The following is a 19301-nucleotide window of genomic DNA, read 5'->3' as shown; positions in this document are numbered from 1 at the left end:
CTTATTTTTTTGTTCTCATCTCTCTCCTTCCTCTTCATGCCTGGCCCCTCTCTTCGCTGCAGTCCCTTATCTTCGATGAGGTGGATCTATCAGATGCCAGTGTTGCAGAGTCCAGCACAAAGAATGTCAACAACAGCTTCACGGTGAGTGCTTCTTGTTGTGTTAATGCACACATACACACACAGAGTTACAGTAGAGATGAAGACAGTCACAACCAACTGTTTGACTCATTTTCCTCCCATTTTGAAGGTTTGGTGGGCTTACATTGCAGTCTGGGGGGAAACAGGAATAGAAACTTTACCCATCGCCAGCTTTAGACTCTAAAACCTGTTTGGTTTTTCATAACGATCGCATTTTTTAGACCACTTCTAGTTTCAATATTAGTCTGATCTGCAGACACCATTTTTGGTTTAAAACAACAAGTAACAGCAGAAACACTTCCAGGTAACCAAACACAGCAATAAAAGATTATGAATGTGTCAGATTACCTGTCAACGATTACATGAATAGAAAACATCAGGATAGAGTTTATGTAACATCTCCTGAGAAAAATAAAGTTGGTGGATTTAAATTGCATAAGGTTATGTCTGGCATTTACATAACATTTATGAATATTTCTTAAACATTCTTCCCATATTTCATCACTCAGTTCTATGTTAAGCTCATCAGCCCAGGATTGTTTATAACACTGTTATAAACGATTCCATAGAAAGAAGAGACCCGAGTTAAAGTTGATCATCTCTTCCAATGTTTTAGAAAATTTACAACATTTTTATAAGACCTGAATGTAAAATAGTTACTCGATTGTGCTATGAAATGGTACTATGTGTCTGGAAAATGCATAATACTTCCCCTTTAACGTTGGCATAATGTACCATCAAATGTCGTCAGCCTTTATTCCGTCAGAATGCGCTCTCTCTCAGTCTCTCTACGCCTTGAGGTGGGGTTTTATCAGGCCGCCGCACAGGAAAATGGGCTTTGCTTGACATTTTGTTACATTTCCCATTATAACTTCATCACACGCTTCTCACCAAGACATTTCCTCTGGAGGGAAACAAAGCCATGTGAGTTGTTGCTCATTTTGCATGTAGGAGGAACTTGAGAATTATGAGCAAAAAAAAAAAAAAAAAAAAAAGAGGATAAAAGCAGAAAGTGAAAGAGTTTGTGGTGCCCTCTGCTTTCTATAAATGACTCTTCCTCCCCAGGGATGTTGCTATAAAAAGAAGCGAAGAGGAGGAGGAGGAAGGCTTGGGAGCATTGCCCCAAGGGGAGCGTGCGGCTATTTTTAGCATTGCCTTGAAACGCTCCGCTGAGTGCCTAAGTGTGCCTGCTGCATGCGTGTTATGATGGGGATCACGCACAGGGATGGCAGGATGTTGATGGTCAGTTCAATATTTTAGATATTTAGAAAGAAAATCCACGGATGTTCCAATACTGTTGATGGAGCTGAGCCACAACGGAAAGTCACGGTTTGACAAAGGTTGAGTAAATACTGTAAAATAGTAGCTACGGTGATCAGAACGAAAAGAGAAGGAAGCGATGGAGAGAGTGAACAAAAAATAACCAAGAATGTTGAGAGATGAAAGCGCCTACTGGACGTGTTATTGGTGCAAAGGCAAACACTCCAAAAGGGAGAGCAGCGAAGGAAATCCTGGAGTGATGTCACTTTGCCGCTGACTGCATTCGTACACATGCTCCCGAGGGGAAAGGAGAGACTGTGTGTGTGTGTGTGTGTGTGTGTGTAATGTGGGGGGGGGAGGAAGACGTTAGAGAAAGGAGTCTCGAGCCAGATCACGGCGGGAGCGAGCGGCAAGACAAGAAAAGGGAGAGCAAGGGGACCGATGAAGAGGAAGGGAAAGACAGACGGAAGAGGAGGAATGGTGAAGCAGAGAGGTAACGCAGACGGATTTGTTGTTCACCTGCAGCTGTTTTTTTTATATTTTCTTATGCATGCCGACCGACCAGGGGAACACCAGGCTTCACTGTTCATAGCAGAGACACGGCTGCCTTCTGGAAATCCGCACAGCCTGTCTGTGTTGCTCTGCGCCGTCGAGAGGATGACTGACGTTCCGCCGTTCTCTGCGCTTGGTGCTGCTGCTTGGTAGAATTCATTGAGTCATGTCTGTGCAGAGATGCTTCACGCTTCATGCTCATCGGTGTGTGTGTGTGTGTGTGTGTAGGCGTGCACGTGCGTGTGGTGCAGAAGTCTCCTCAGGGCAGAGCAAGGACATTCTGAATGTGCAAACAACATCAGGAAACCGTATTATACAAGTCACAGAGACACAAATCATTCTACTCTCACCTATTAAAGCTTCCACCTGCAACAGTTTTTATGTAACTAAACAAACACAGTAATAGTAGTAAAGTACTAATATGAATAATGTAAAGAGTTGAGAAAATTATTTATTTGTTATTAGATATTTAGGGTGAAGCCTCTGAACAAAATGTTCCGTCCGGGCGAGTCCTGACCTGACTTGAAGTAGTCTTCCCTGCAAACTCAGCCGATGGTTTCTCTGTTTCATCATATTTACTCTCTTAAGCTATAATATTGATGCATGGATTAAAGCAGAGCTACAGTATGTGTAGGGGTGTGTATGTGTGTGTGTGTGTGTATTGATGAGGCTGTTGTAGTTTGTATATGTAGCACCTTGAGCTCCACGTGAGGGAGCAGCACTCAGCCCAGCCCAAACACTGAAGTGGTCAGAGTGTGGGCAGGAAAGCCCGCCTCTCGGCTTCCACGTCGGCCCTTTGTGAATTTACAGGGAAATTCACAACAAAGCGCTCTGCTTTCCTCTGTGTTTTCCAGTCGCCTTCTTGCTATGAAATAAGTTATTTTTAGGGAGTTGTGATCATCCACTGCATTCAACTTTAGTATCTTTACAAGAACCTAATAAAGATTTTGAGTAATTGTTAAAAGGCTCACACGGGAGCTCTGTTGATGAGGCAGGTGTCATTCGTTATCTCTATTTGGGTGGGTGGTACAGATTTCAAGTTTTATCACAATATTTTGTGAGCCTCTTGTGATGAAAGTGACAAGAGGTATTTGTTTCTTCTTTTTTAGCTAGTTGTATGTTTGCGATTGTGTCACAGCAGTTATAGCCCCACAAATCAGAAACGCTGCACTTGAGAAACATTCCCATGTGTAATACGCTTCTTATGGATGCCAGTCACATGAAAAAGTGTGATTTGTGTCACTAAGCTGCTCACAGTAACTGCATTTAATCTTATTTTCAAATTTAATGATGGCGCTCACTGAACAGCTCAGAAAATAAATCAAAATAATGCGGACGGTTTTTTGGGGGTGGTCAAGTGTCAATAGTTGTAATTTATCGGGTTGCTATGGAAATCTATGCCATAGACACAGCTGATATTACTCAGCTGTGTTTTTCTCAAATATTAGCAAAAAACATGCTGAACTGAAAGTTTTCATTTTCACAGCAGCTTCTCTCATTAGATTCCTGAGCTGCTAAGTTGGCCTCTTTTTGGCGCCACTTGTTACTGCACAATGCACACTTGTCTGACCCATTCATCTCTGAAGGTCACTCATCAAGAGTGCTTTTCTACACTTGAGGGATGCCTGGCACCATTGCTTTTTTTCAATACAGCCATTCCCAGTTTCCCCTGGCAACCAGACTTATCACCGCTCCGTTCCACACGTCGGACACATCAGAAAAGAAACACACACACACGCAAACAGGAATGCATGCCGTGTACGCCAACATTCCTGGTTACTGTTCAGAAGTGAGGACGTGTTGTGATGACGGAGAAACAAAAGAGCGACTTCTCTAAGGAGCAACAGAGACAAACAAGGGGGAAAGGCGGGCAGAACAGCACAGCCACTTGTGCATTGTAGCCGACTGAATGCCTACATTTTCTCCTAACATGCACAGACACAGAGCTGCGTGAATGGAGTGTCGCTGTCAGTAATTCAGAAGTCGTCGTCTCCACTTAACGGAGGAAGAAAGCTAATATAATTAGCTTTGTTACCAAAGGGAGGGATGACATAAACACGTCTGGTGCTTAAAAACCTTGTTTGTTTGGAGAAATTTTTAAGACTTTCCTTTCAGCTCTCAGGTAGATCAGGTGCTACTGAAAAGTTGGTTAACAGAAGATTGAAAGCAATCGATAAATTCAATAAGTTTCATTTCAAAAACACTCTTATCTTTAAAAAGTCTTTGTCAGTGGTGATGCTGTGGGCAGGAAAGTCCTCCAGTAGCAGTCACAAATCTGAAGAAGTCTCTGAATATTGTTGCTTCGTGTATGCTGACATGCGCTGCAAGCACATGCATGCATGCATTTGCAGCGCATGTTCCACGGTAACATGGAACATGCGCAGAATAAAAGAGAAAGAAGGATCAACTTTTAAAAAATTGTGTTCATTGGGCTCAAGTGATTGAATAAAGTTTTGTAAGGACACTCTGTGGGGACCCGGAAATTCAACCACACAGGAGTTTGCAAAGGAAAAAAAGTTTAATTTAATTTTCAGATTCTGGTTGCTGCTCAGGATGTCAAACACAGCACTGAGAAAAGAGGGGAGAAGGCTGGTGATGCACTGATAAAGGAGGGGTAACTTAGAAATGTTCAGCTTAACTGACCTGTAGTGCAGTGGACGGGTGGAGCAGAGAAACCAGGTAGGACAGGCTGCTGTGGAACCAATTAAATGCTCTACAAGGAGATCCAAGAGGCAACACCCAGGGACTAAGACGGTAATCAGGCAGAGGTCATACACGGGAGGACAGAGAGAGCAAACTTAGTTTGAGGGGCAGGCAATACTCGGTGGTCGTGAGGCAAAGCTTGGGTCAGGGTCCAGAAATCCAGAACAGTTGGGATCCGTGAAGGGCTTGGCAGGGGGGGGTCAATCCGTGGACAGAAAAGGGTCGAGGAAACATGGAAGGCTTGGAAGGAAATCCTGGATCTCTACTGGCTCGTGGCTGTTGGTAATCTGGCAAGGAGGCAGAGGCTGAGAGGAGTTTAAGTAGGACGGAGACCAGGTGGAACAGGCAAGCAATCTGGCGTGAAAGGTGAACTGAATGAGTGTTTAAGCACAGCATGGACAGGACAGAACATGAGTCATGACAAGTTTGAAAACGTAATAAGTTAACTTGGACAAATTTAATTTAATTACTTATTACCAATATATTTACGTTGGATCACCTATTTTCTTTTTTCAGCATGTCCTGGATGACACCATCAGTTGTTGGCACCGCTAATCCACCTCATTTGCTTTTGCCACTCCTCTTCAAATCTCATATATAACTTAAAATGTATCAGCTGCTTAAGATAGTTTGAAATGTTAACTATGTGATCCTTTTGTCTTTGTTTGAAAATAGTAGTAGCTCTCATGCTCACATATAGTGAAGTCACATTTGTTTCGAGTATTAAAATAAAACTGACTTGACCTCTCACAGCAATGATAAACATGTTTCTTTGAACCGACTTTAGAAAATGACTCTTAATTGTGATTTCAGAATTATAGCTCGAGTAAAACTAATACAATTTGCTACAAAATAGAGTAGGTTTTGTAAGTTGGTTCGAAGAAATATTTTTATTTTGTCAGGAAGCGGTGTGGTGAAGGGTGGTGAGGCAGATGCAGCGGACCCAGGTATGATGAATATGAAGATTTAATGAGAAAACTTAATCCAAACAACGAGCAGCAGGCACATGGAAACACTGACGACACAGAAGCTAACATTGACGAGGACCCGACGAGGAACAAGGAACACAGGTGGAGTTAAATACACGGGAGGGTAATCACAGAGACGAGACACACCTGGGAACAATCAAGGGGAGGACAGGACAACGAAGAGACTTAACGACACAGAAAACTCTAAATAAACAAGGAAAAACACAGATCATGACAGTACCCCCCCCTCAAGGGCGGCTACCAGACGCCCAAGGAAAAAAAAACCAAAAAACCCAACAAGGGTGGGTGGAGGGGTGCCGGACGGCGGGCCAGAGTCCAAACTAACAAAAAACAACCCACCATCGTGGGCGGAAAAACAAGAAGGGCCAAGAGTCCATAAACAACAAAAAAAAACTACCCACAGGGTGGGCGGAGGCAAAGGAGGCGGGAACCACTGAGGTGGTCCGGCGGTCGTCCGCGGCGGCGGGAACCACGGAGGTGGTCCGGCGGTCGTCCGCGGCGGCGGGAACCACGGAGGCGGTCCGGCGGTCGCCCGCGGCGCTGGAGGCGGGAACCACAGAGGCGGTCCGGCGGTCGCCCGCGGCGCTGGAGGCGGGAACCACAGAGGCGGTCTAGCGGCCGTCGCCCGCGGCGCCGGAGGTGGCAACGGGGAGTCCCGGGGGCCGCCCACAGACGGCGACGACGAGCCCCCCGAGGCAGGGTCTCTGGTGGAGCACAGGGGGTCTCAGTGGGAACACAGAAGGTCGGGGTCTCGGAGGGAACGCAGAAGGTCGGGGTCTCAGGAGGATCGTAGGGGGTCTGGGTCTCTGAAGGAACGCAGAGGGTCTGGGTCTCTGAAGGAACGCAGAGGGTCTGGGTCTCTGAAGGAACGCAGAGGGTCTGGGTCTCTGAAGGAACGCAGAGGGTCTGGGTCTCTGAAGGAACGCAGACTGTCTGGGTCTCTGAAGGAACGCAGACTGTCTGGGTCTCTGAAGGAACGCAGAGGGTCTGGGTCTCTGAAGGAACGCAGAGGGTCAGGGTCTCGGAGGGAGCGCAGGAGGTCGGGGTCTCGGGTGGAACGCTGGAGGTCGGGGTCTCGGAAGGAACGCTGGGGGTCTCGGAAGGAACGCTGGGGGTCTCGGAAGTCGGGGTCTCGGAAGAAACGCTGGGAGTCTCGGTAGGAACACTGGGAGTCTCGGTCTCGGGTGCGCCGGCTGGAACGCCGGCTGATTCGGCCTCGGGTGCGCCGGATGGAACGCCGGCTGATTCGGCCTCGGGTGCGCCGGCTGAAACACCGGCTGATTCGGCCTCGGGTGCGCCGGCTGGAACGCCGGCTGATTCGGCCTCGGGTGCGCCGGCTGGAAAGCCGGCTGATTCGGCCTCGGGTGCGCCGGCTGGAACGCCGGCTGATACGGCCTCGGGTGCGCCGGCTGGAACGCCGGCTGATTCGGCCTCGGGTGCGCCGGCTGGAACGCCGGCTGAAACGGCCTCGGGTGCGCCGGCCGGAGTTGCTGGTCCCGGGTCTGGGCTGGCGGAGAGACTGTGCAGACTGGGAGGCAGAGGGTTACCTTTCAGCACGGCCGCTGCTGTCTGGAATTGCCACTCTGCCTCTTGTTGTAATTCCGCCAGTCCCAGATGCGGAAGCCGCGGGATCCACTGATCCAGCAGGAGGACCAGGCGTGTGGACGTATTCAGCCGCCGTCGGGCTGAATACGGACTTGCCAACACTGCCAAATAGTCCTCGATCGCTCTCCATAATCCTTCTGGGTCCATAACGAAAAGTAGCGTGCCTCACCGTTCAGTGTGGTCGGGTCCTACTGTCAGGAAGCGGTGTGGTGAAGGGTGGTGAGGCAGATGCAGCGGACCCAGGTATGATGAATATGAAGATTTAATGAGAAAACTTAATCCAAACAACGAGCAGCAGGCACATGGAAACACTGACGACACAGAAGCTAACATTGACGAGGACCCGACGAGGAACAAGGAACACAGGTGGAGTTAAATACACGGGAGGGTAATCACAGAGACGAGACACACCTGGGAACAATCAAGGGGAGGACAGGACAACGAAGAGACTTAACGACACAGAAAACTCTAAATAAACAAGGAAAAACACAGATCATGACATATTTCAGCGTAGAAGCATATTTTGAAGTTCTGAATCATTTTTGGGAGGAAGAAAAGCTTCACAAAAAGCAGAGAACGTAAATCAGCCATATGGACTCTGATTGGTGTGTCTACATTCGTGTCTGTAGGGAATTTTTACAATTGCAGTCACAGTGCAACTAGGAGGTAAAAATTCTAAGGATCACAAGAATTTTAATCCTCACTCCCCAATAAACTGTGGCACTCTCCAGGCAACCGGCCTGGAGGCCCACAGGATCCAAGTGGAGGAAGATGTCATAAACGCTGCGTCACACAGGGGAGTTTTATGTAACCCCGCTCCGCCATATGTGCGTTCACACATGATTTCCTCCTGCACAGCTTGTGACTTTGCTATCAAACGGACCAAGTGTTCTTCAGGAAGCTTAAATGTGTTGCTTAGAAATAGATTACTACTTTTTTTTTTTAGTTTTTTTTTTTCTTCTAAGTTGCCGTTTGTTGCTTGTTTATTATCAACCGTGTTTTCTGATCAGGCTTTTCTGATACACGATGGCAACGTGTGGCTTTAAAGCAGATGGTTAGCAAGTGACCTCCAGCATGCAGAATGAAAAGCTAACACTGACACACACACAAACAAACAAACGCATACACACACGGTATGGTGTTTACCTGCTGTTCTCCACACTTTCAGGAGAGCCTCAGGTGCAGCTTCAGACATGGCTGTGGTCAAGAAGCCAGGGGTTTGTTATGTGTGCGAGTGTGTGTTTGTGCTGCTGGGTAGGTGGACTACACACTCCCATGTTTATCCCAATTATTGTCACAAAGGGAGTGTAATTTAGAGAATGGACCTCCAGAACAGCTGAATCTGTGCCTTCAAATTATTGTAAATAGTAATTCTTGAACTGCATGTTGGGAAATCAGGGATTTACACAACACAAAACCGCAGGCAGACATGGTATTATGATTGTTTATTAGCTAAAGATTCTAAGATGTCAATGAAGCTGAAAAATTAAAGGGGCAATGTTACGTAAAACCAACTTTTTTTTTAGCTTTACATCTTGTTATAATGTTATTCCCTCGTCAAAAACATTTCTAGAGTGTTTCTTTGATTAATCTCCATGGCAACCATTCAGCTGTGCGAAACGCTTGGTGGATCCTAGCCCCGCCTTTGAGGACGAAGCTCCTCCTCTGAGCTGCAGTTTCCAAGCTTCTGCCTCACAGAGCAGCCACCACTCAGCTCCTTCAGACTAGCCAGCAGCAATTAGCAAACACCTGGTGGAACTGAATGTCCTCCAAGCTCTTTCTCTGTGATTTTGCTGAAGCACTAAGTATTCAACACATTCAGTGATTCCATTGCAGTTTTACCAAGGACATCTGTTTTGATGCAATTGAAAAACCACCTCATCCTAGCGACGAAACGTTTTATAGAAAAACTAATTTTTTACGAAACTGCCCACTAAGCAATTTTATTTTCCTACTTTCAATATGTGTGATTTTATGGTCAACTGCTGGTGTTTCTGTTCTCACTGCTGTGCAAAAGGGAAGCACAATCCAGAGAGAAGTGGCATGAATAAGTGATGTAGCGATGAACGGAAGCTGAATCAGGCGGCCCGTCTCCAGGGAGCGTCCTTTAAACGCGCACTAATGATCTCCGCCTGCCAGGACATTTCTGCCACAAAGGGCGGACGCAGAGAGAAGGTTGGCAGAAGCGAAGAAAGCTGCCAACTCTAGAAGGTGTGAGTGGGCTGGAGTTAAAAGGAGTTGGAGGAAAAGAGGGAGGGAAGACAGGAGGAAGGTGGGGGCTCCTCATCCTCTCTCTCTTTTTCTCTCTTCACTCAGAGGCACCACTGGGCGGAGGAGGGAAGGCGACAGAAACGCTTCCCTCTCATTTCAGCCACAACGCTGTCCATCCGTACGTCTTCCCTGCCTCACAGCATCTCTTCCCCTCTCTCTCCAGGTGATCACCCCGTTCCGTAGGCTCATCCTCTGCGCCGAGAACAGGAAAGAGATGGAGGACTGGATCAGTTCGCTCAAGTCCGTCCAGTCCAGGGAGCATTACGAGGTAAGGGGCGCTTTCTAAACGAGATCCAAGCCTCTTACCCCGTCCTGGGATTTCCAAACGTCAGAGCGATAGCAGATCTGACGTTAAGGCGTGTCCTCTCCGCTCGCGGGACGCTTCGTCGGTTAACATTTGAATATTGTCGGGGAAAAACGGAATAAAAGCCGTAGCTTGTTGCAGTGAAATCTGGCTTTATGTGTGGAGGTTCAAAGATATTCAAAGTATCACATGGATCTGGTGTGCTCACATGTGCATAAACTGTGTGGGCAACAAAAAAAAAAGGGATAAAAGCGTCAACAGCAAATTTTGTTTTGCAGTTGCAGCCTCACTGGATCATGGGATCCAACAAACTTGCAGCACAACAGTTGAGTTCTATCTGAGCAGTTTTTCTGCACACACACACACCCACACACGCGCACGCCCGCACACACACACATACAAAAAGAAAAAAATCAAGCCCCCTTGTACGGAAATCCCTGCTGTCAACAGAGATGTGAGCACTGATGGTGACAGGTTGTGGCAGGCTCAGGGCCGGGGGACAGGAGCACAGGCGCGCGGCGGCTCTTATTTCAGAGGGGAAGTCTTATATAAGACCCCCCATCACTGCACCGCAGTGCAGCAGCAACCCCAGAGTTGGCTCGCCACGGGGAACACACATGTACACCCCTGCACACAACACACACACACACATACACACACCAAGCTGAGCTGCACGGACCAGGCAGGCTTTGATTTAAAAGTGGTGCTGTGAGGATTTCCCATTTAGCAGTGGAACCTGTTACAGTTCCAGTTTACAACAAAAAACCCCCCCAAACTGGGATGGGGGCTGCGCCAACTGCTGCAGACGCAACGCCCACGCTGGAATGCTGCGCTGCTCGCATCACCTCCGCTGTGGTCCCCAACTTCCACATGCATGGAAGCTTCCGGGGGTCCGGCCGCTCCTGCAGAATCACGGGTTACACACGTTTAGGAGTCCTGATGGAAACCCTCTATGCTGCTAATGTCAAATTCAAGGCCTAGAGGCCAAATCCAGCCCACCGTACCTTTTTCTGTGACCCTCTAGACTCTGAAACATGTAAAGAGAACTTTCAAGATAACAACTGTTATCTGTAACTGTTAGCTATTATTTCACCAACCAAATCAAAGTAGTTTTTAGCCGTTTGCTGCCAATTAACATCAATCATTTCCTCCTGTTTTTGCGATTACCCAGTCATGGAAATTCATGCAAAATCAACAGATCCCCACATTTTGTAGTGCTGAATTTATTGCAGATTTTCTGAAAAAATTGTCAAAAACTTTGGCACTAAGTGTCTGCTTACTAAGGGGGGGTATTGTGGGCTTTATTTTTTGACAGTATTTTGTGGAATTATTGTGATAATAAAAGTGACGATAAGAATTATTTATTTCTTTGTTATGTAAATCTGGATTTGGATGCGACTACATGGCAACTCAACCTTAACTCCACCAACACAAAAACTTTGTATCACTAAACTGCATTTTATCATATTTTAAAATTTATTGAAATTTATTGATACTTAATTAAAAAAATGTGGCAAAAATAGCCAATCTAACAATCCTTACTATATGCATAGATTTGGGGGGCGGGATAAATACAAATTCTTATTCTGATCAGAAATGTATCATGATACATGATAAATGATCAGTTATAAACGATACAATACATGCCAGCCTCTACTACTTACTCCCACCTGTAGATGGCAGTATTTCCTTCTTCCACTGCTAAACTATTGACTCGGCCTCACTATTTCTCACGTATGGGACAAATATCGCAACAGTTCTTTCAAATATTTCTAAATAAGCACCACAAAATCTGTGACTTTGATTGCAAAAAAGAACCACAAAAACAATCACAAAATCCTGGAGGGACTGATGACTGTGAAAAGATTTTTAATATTATTTAAATATAAGTAGTACTTGTCAAATGCATACACAGCTATTTATTAATATTTTAACATTTCTATTCCATTTCTTCTCAAAAATCTAGAAAATCTGAGTTCTGCCTTTGAAATCCAACATGGCTGCCACAAATCTAAAACATTGTAAAAGTTGCATCATTTCATGCAGTAGCACACACTAACACCATCTAGGTAACAGTTTAATGGATGCAAATTCATCCTGGTTATCAATATTATTACAGATTTCTTTTAAATGATGGTGATTGGCTCCACTTGCTGCTAGTCCTTGAAATCTGAAAGGTTAGTTAGACATGAAACAGAGAAACCTTGACCATTTCAGGTTGTCCATGTTTCCTTGAAAAGTCTTTAAAAGTCTTCAATTTATGTATCTAAAATTAAGGCCTTAAAATGTTAAATGTGAGTTGGCCTTAAATACATCAATCATAGGTCTTAAATGTTGTAGCAGGACTTTCTAATCTAGTATATGTAGTTTTCTGGCAGGCAAAAGTTTGAGCTACCGCTAACTAGATGCTAACATACAATAGCTAGTTCATTTTCTTTTTTTTTTTGTTTTTTGCATCTGTCATGGGTAAGTGTAAATTTATCGCCAGTTGACTGGACGTTTGTTTTTGCCACTGGCTGACTTGCCTGTGTACATTCTGTGCACAAAATGTCTTTTAAACTAGGCACTATGGGGGTTTAGGGTTTAGGGAACCTTGAAGTGTGAAAAGCACAAAACTGCTCATAAGAGCCACATACATTTCACATATCCAGAAATGTCAAAAGTCATGCTTTTCCTGATTGTAATTCTTTCGGTCTTAAATTCAATTCAATGTGTTGCTAAAAAGGTCTAAAAAAGCCTTAAATTTGACTTACATTGTTTAAACTCTACATTTGAACATCTAACTAACAGCTATGTTACATGGCGCCCTTCACTGGTCGAAATATCTCAACTTTATTATGTGCTGCGTTTAAAACGTGTGGATTTTAACATCGTTCAAAATCTTTATGCGGTCGACTGAAAGCAGCAGAAGAAAGATTTTTAAAAAATAATCAGACATCCGCTATATGTCAGCCTGCATTATAAGTTGTCATTTAGTGCTTGCACGACCAATACATCACTGTGTGCTGCAGCTCGCTAACTAGCGACGCTCCACTGCAGAGCAGCTCTCTGTGCATCAGACGGTGATGGGAAAGGAGCAGCCCATGCGTTAAAACTGAGGGCAGGGGTGGGGGTGTTGGCACTGTGTCGCCCCATGACAAGCTGGGAATGAGAATGTGTTGATTGTTATCACTTAGTGCACTGTGCTTGCTCTTCTCTGACTGTTTTTTCTCAGTGCTGCCAACCTGTTTTAACTTCTCCTTTGTCAGACGGCACAGTTTAATGTGGAACATTTCTCAGGGATGCACAACTGGTATGCCTGCTCCCACGCACGGCCCACCTTCTGCAACGTCTGTAAAGACAGCTTGTCTGGGGTCACATCTCATGGCCTCTCCTGCGAAGGTAAACACCACAACACTTCACATACGCACACACACGACAAAAACAAAGTAGGATTATTGCTTTCTGTCTTTCTTGTGTTTCAAACTTGCATATTTTGTCAGAAAAGGTTTTTCTGGGAATGTTTTGCACAACATGAAGAGTCTCAGCTGAAATGTGCAGTCTTAAAGGAGCAGCATTGTGTAAAATTGACTTTTTGGACCTTTACATTGTTTTATAATGTTACGCCCTCATTATAAACAGAGCTGCAGTGTTATTTCGATTCTTTCATGCATGTTTGAGAACTTCTCTATTTACTGTCATGACATAGTGACAGTTTTAACAAATATGTAAAACATTTTTTAAAATAAACCTTTCATAGATGCATTAAAAAAAGTAAGTTGGCCTTAAATATGTCAATCACAGGTCTTACATTTTGACGTTCTAATCTTGGATGTGTAGTTTTCCGTTAGACAGAAGTTTGAGTCACACACAGACATCTTCATCGCGCTTGGGGCTGCTGCTAACTAGCTGCTAACATACTACAGCTTTAAGGGTGTGAATACTTTTGTGAGGCTGTGTATTTTTGCAAATGACATTTGTCATCACTCCATGCACCAAAAGAGTTAGCATGAAAAAAGCAGTCGGCGGTGTCCAGTAGAACTACAGTGTCCATAACAACAGATTAGTCTTTATTGGGCTCTGGATACATCACTTCAATTTCCATACACAAAATTTAAGACTCCCAAATTACCCATAATGCTACCTTGCTGGTTACCAATGTCATGTTCTGTCCTTGCAAACACAGGATCAGCTAACAAACAAAGCCCTCCTGCAGCCAACACAATAGTTGACTGCAGGAGGGCTCAGCCTCTTGGTGGCTCATTTTGGCATCAGATCTTTAAGGACGGCCAAGCTACTGACCCATAGCTACTTTTTCAAGGTCACTGCTGCACAAGACCTTTCAAGTCACAAAGAGGAAGAAGTTATTTATATTTTTGCCAAAGTCTGCTGGAAAGCAGCAGATTAGGTTTAGTGAAGCCAGCGTGAACCTTGGCAGCGCTCTGGGCTGTGGAGCGGGATGCCTATCACAATCACGGCTTGAGGTGCAGGAACAGGAAGGTGCTGGCATTAAAACTAAACATGCCATATAGGTTTCATGTTATGCTGTGTGTTAGATAATCGTTGACTCGGTTACTCCTTTAGCATTCACACCATGCCCCTTTGTCATTAGCGGAGAGAAAACTGCTAATCTTGTGGCTGACATTATACCTCTTCACCTTCTCTGTGAAGGAAAGTGTAAGGTGAGGTGTTGAAGGGAATCAGGTTAACAAGAGAGAATGAGATTTTTCTTTTTGCCTGCTGGTAGTTGGTGCTACGTGGCATTGATGCGCAGCAGAACATAATGATAACCATCGGCATGTTCCTTATGCTATTTTAGCTAATTTTTACCTGTGAGGTGTAGGAAAGTGCATCCATCCAATATCAGAGGAAGAAACCTAGTTACTTCTTGGTTCTCATCATCATCTCCACCAGGTTTGGTCCATAGCATATGAGAACTGCCAACTTTATAAAAGGGCAGTATTATGCATTTTCCAGCCACATAATGCCATTTTATAGCACAATCAAGTAACTGTGTGTCCTTCAGTTGTTATAAGAGCTCTACATATGTCAAATATGACTCAAAAGAAATTTAACATTTTAATATTTAAAGCCTTGAAAATGGGCCTCTGTCTCTTTAAAGCCTCCAACTCTTTCTGAAACTCCACCTTCAGGACGTCATCACAACATGGCTCCTTTATTAAGCCCTTAACATTTTTACAGCATTGCACTGAGAAGTAGCTCCTATAAACAGCTCAGTAGATGCACGGGTCCAGCAGATGTTTGCTAATTGCTGCTGGCTAGTCTAAAGGAGCTGAGTGGGGAAATCGTGGGGGAGAGCGACTCTGTGAGGCAGAAGCTCACAAGCTTTGAAACATAGCACTGACAGGAAGGTCCACCCAGGTGTTTTGCGCAGCTGAATGGTTGCCATGGAGATTAAAGGGTTTCTCAAACATGCATGAAAGAATCAAAGCAACACTCCAGGAATGTTTGTGATGAGGGAATTACATTATAACATGATGTAAAGCTCAAAAACAATTCTCTTTCAAAGTATACTGTGAAAGTGTACTGCCCCTTTAAATACAAAACCAATAATCACGAGATTATGTTGGGAACATGCCGATGATTCTCATATGTTTTACATCTGTAATGGTTAAACAAAGTGTAACCATTAGAAACATTAGAGATGCACCGATTGCAATTTTTAGATTGCTGTTAAAATGCACATTGTTAAACTGTAGCATGATGATACTATTATTTATTATTAAGGGAGTTAATACTAATAGATAAATAGATGACAAATCTTTCTACTTGGATAAAATAACAATACCGTGTATACTGTGAACCCTCGTTTTTCGCGGGGGTTACGTTCCAAAAAGAACCAGTGATAGGCGAAATCCACGAAGTAGAAACCTTTATTATTTTTTTTACGATTATTATACAATAAAATACTCCATAATACATTGAAACCAAAGAACAAAACCTTTTTACAGTCCCAAACGTTTGTTTAACAAATAAAAGTACTGTATACAATTTTTTTTTTTTTACAAATAACTACTGTTCTGTAGAATAATAATTTTAATCATATATACGAACTGAAGGCGGATTCCCGTTCCTGATTGGCGGAGATCAGTGCCGCCCCACCGCAACCCGAGTCATTGGATTAGAACGGGAGAAAATAAAAAAATGATTCTGAAAAAAAAATACAAAGTACAGTAGGACAAATTGTGACTCACGTGTATTTCACTGCACTTCTGACTGAGCCGCTGTATCTTGACTCCGCTCTGTAGCGTTTTTTTTTTTTTTCTTCTAAAGCCCGCGGTGCAGGTGTGTTTTTTCCAATAGAAGAGCATAGTTATCGGTAGCTGTTGTCACTCTTTTTTCTTCTGGGCAAAAGAATTCTTATAAACCGACATGCCACCATCGATTATGTTAAATATAACAAGCTGTTTTACGTACGTTTACATATTAAATCGCAACGTTATTGACACACAGGTAGAGAAGAAGCGGAGAGACTGTTTAGCCAATCAGAATGCAGAACACAATGCACGATGCAAATCCGTGAAGCAGCAAGACCGTGAAAGGTGAACCGCAATATAGCGAGGGTTCACTGTATAGTGAAATAAAACCATAATTTATCCATAAACAGATAAATAGCAAAACATTCTCTCAGCCAATGAATACGGGTTTTGTGACAGATTTATTTAGACTAATAAAACCCATTAAAAAAAAAACATTGGTATTTCTTTATAAAACAAACTGTAACTCACTACATATCTAAAAAATGTACCACGTTACAAGGTCCTCAGCTTTCTTCAATATTATTAATAAGTGTCATCTCATCAAGCTTAATTATGGAGAGCAAAAAACTTTTATTGTGTTTGATTTTATTTATTATTTCATTTAATGTAGCAATCAATAACAATTTTCTGTTTTTGAACACTTAATAATAATGTTTATTGTCCTCTTATAGACACTTTGTCCCAGTTTTAGAGAAGATTTCTGTAAGGAGAAGATTAGCTGCGTTTTGTCTTGTTTATCTCTTCTTATTGAACATATCGATCCAGAAGCATTAACTTTAGATTTGGCCTAAATCCCACAACACACTGTTTTTGAAGACATGGCTGGTGTTTATTATATAATGAAAATAAGCAAAAGGTAAGTGTGTGGCAGCATGAGCGACCAATCAATAAAACTGGAGGAAAAGACAGCATGAGGAGAAAATGAAGCAGAGAAATGTCTGTCAAACTTCAAGTGCAGGCAACCAATCACAGCAAAGCAACACGGCTTAAATTTCCCTTCGATTTCCTGAGCAGGGCAGTCAGCAGGGATTGATTTGTGCTACCTACGTCCTCTGCCCCTTTATATTTAATACACAGACACTCATAGTCCCAGAGACGGCATTTGCTTCCAGTCTGGTCTGTGGACGCCTGGCCATTAACAATCTGTGGTATCATGTCCCCTGAATTCTCTTAATGTTCTGCTAATGCTCTCTAACAGCATTTAGTGGTAGATGAGATTGAAACATTGATTGTTGCCCCCGGATATGACTTGGACTTGTAGTATCTGTGTTGTCTGCAGGATGACAACAACATTGCGTGTGTGTGTATTAGTTTATGTGTGGGCGTGCGCGTGTGTGTGTTAATGTTGTACATGAGCTGAGTGGAGTGGGGCGGGTGGAAGGAAAGTTCTCCAGAGTACGGACATTATTCATGAGTCTGCTAAGAGCTTCGTCTCTTCTGGAGAAAAAGGCGAGAGCAGTCTCTCTGTTTGGGGCGTGTAGGTGGGAAATGTTCACGCTATATTTTCTACATGCCACTCTGATCGGTTAATCACTGCAGTCGGTTTCGACGCGTTAAAAGTTGGTGCATCTCTTCATTCACGCCCAGCGAGCCTTAAGACACAGCCGATGAACGTCAAAGTCACTTTGTGACAATACGAAATAAATTAGTTAAGAGAGATTGTGTTTTTCACTTTGCCTGTGTCGGAAGAGTAGGTTGTGATAGCCCTCTTGTTTCTTTCCATTAAAGCAAACAGAAGACATGCAGCTTAGCTTAGCTGTCATACAGTTTCTTAGCTCGCTCCTCACACATATCTAAAAAAACATGTTCTGCATTGGGCCGAATGTAGAAGTAGAGCTCACACATAAAAACATCACACAGTCACCAGGTGTGAGACCAGAAACAAATTTAGCATTTTGTCAAATGCCATCACCAAAATCATCAATACACATCAGAATGTTTATCAGTTTGTTTTTTATCTAAAAATCTCACTAGTTAAAATAACATGTACAACTTAATACATAAACAATCATCTGAAAATAAATTCAGACCGATAAAAGAGTTATTTGATTGATTTTACCTCTTCTGAGAGTAATCAAGGCAGCAGGTCTATTTTCTACAATTTTCAGTTCAGTTCTGTTTTTGAGCCACAGGTTTTCAGTGCTGCACAAATAAAATACATTCACAAAAAGATGAAACATGACCCCTGCATCATTAATATTTTACTATGTAGAAATAAATAGCGGTTTGTGTGATTGAAGTGTCTGCCTCCAGACATATTGAGCTGATGTTTTACTGTAGGCTGCTGCTGCTGCTGAGTGGCAGGCCCCTATAAAGTGTGGAAACCTTTTCAATCCTATTTGTGTTTCTGTGTTTTTCAGTGTGCAAGTTCAAAGCCCACAAACGCTGTGCTGTAAGAGCCACTAACAATTGCAAATGGACGACCTTGGCCTCTATAGGGAAGGACATCATTGAAGATGAGGATGGGGTGAGTTGGTTTGAAGCAAGTTCTTACTAACTTTTAAATATAGAGCCATCACAAAGTAATTTATGTTTCTTTCATTTTACAAAGACAACCTTCAATGCCGACCTATTGTAAAAAGAATGTCTCGACAAGAGAAGTATTTATCCCGTTCTGTAACGTGTGTGTGTTAAACCTCCAGATTGCCATGCCTCATCAGTGGTTGGAGGGCAACCTGCCTGTCAGTGCCAAATGTGCCGTGTGTGATAAGACATGTGGCAGCGTACTAAGGCTGCAGGACTGGCGCTGCCTCTGGTGCAAAGCCATGGTAAGGCATCTGTCACACCCTCATGCTGAACGCAGCGAGCATGCAGAGGAGATGGTTCGTCTAGGAACATGTTAGATTGGGCAGCATGGGAACATCTTAGCATGACTTTCATCTCAACTGTATGTTTGCCCTGAAGTTCAAACCACATCAGCAAATGACTACACACAATGAAAAACACAACACGTTCAAAAACACAAAAACATCAAGTAAGCACAATTACAAGTTAAGAAAATGGATCGACATCAACAAAACGGAAGAGGTAGGTCCTAGTGGGAAGCCTGAGACATTGTTGGTCAGCCTGCATGGGCCCCATGTGGGATATGGTCAGGTATGCTGGCTGGGTGACTGGGCGACACCACTTTTAGCTTTAGAACCAGATGTTATGCTGGCTTTAGGGCATTTGCTGAAAATATAAATGTTACCGGTAATGGAAATGCAGCTACCGCCAT

General features: G+C 43.7%; 1 protein-coding gene across 8 annotated transcripts in view; it reads left to right on the top strand.

The window, feature by feature from the left end:
- dgkh (diacylglycerol kinase, eta) overlaps window positions 1-19301 on the top strand; it is a 65126-nt gene that overhangs the window by 20389 nt on the left and 25436 nt on the right. For 6 of the 8 annotated variants that reach the window (XM_028022075.1, XM_028022072.1, XM_028022074.1 and 3 more), the window contains 5 exons: window positions 63-143; window positions 9684-9788; window positions 13073-13205; window positions 18445-18551; window positions 18727-18852. In XM_028022075.1, the coding sequence (XP_027877876.1) occupies window positions 63-143; window positions 9684-9788; window positions 13073-13205; window positions 18445-18551; window positions 18727-18852 (552 nt within the window). Of the gene's footprint in view, window positions 1-62; window positions 144-1768; window positions 1894-9683; window positions 9789-13072; window positions 13206-18444; window positions 18552-18726; window positions 18853-19301 lie in introns of those variants that run through there. The other 2 variants (XM_028022076.1, XM_028022077.1) reach the window with 2 other exon arrangements.

The sequence above is a fragment of the Xiphophorus couchianus genome, chromosome 7 (genome assembly GCF_001444195.1).
Source record: "Xiphophorus couchianus chromosome 7, X_couchianus-1.0, whole genome shotgun sequence".
NCBI classification, from domain to species: Eukaryota; Metazoa; Chordata; class Actinopteri; order Cyprinodontiformes; family Poeciliidae; genus Xiphophorus; species Xiphophorus couchianus.
This window is presented reverse-complemented; position numbering and strand designations above follow the sequence as displayed.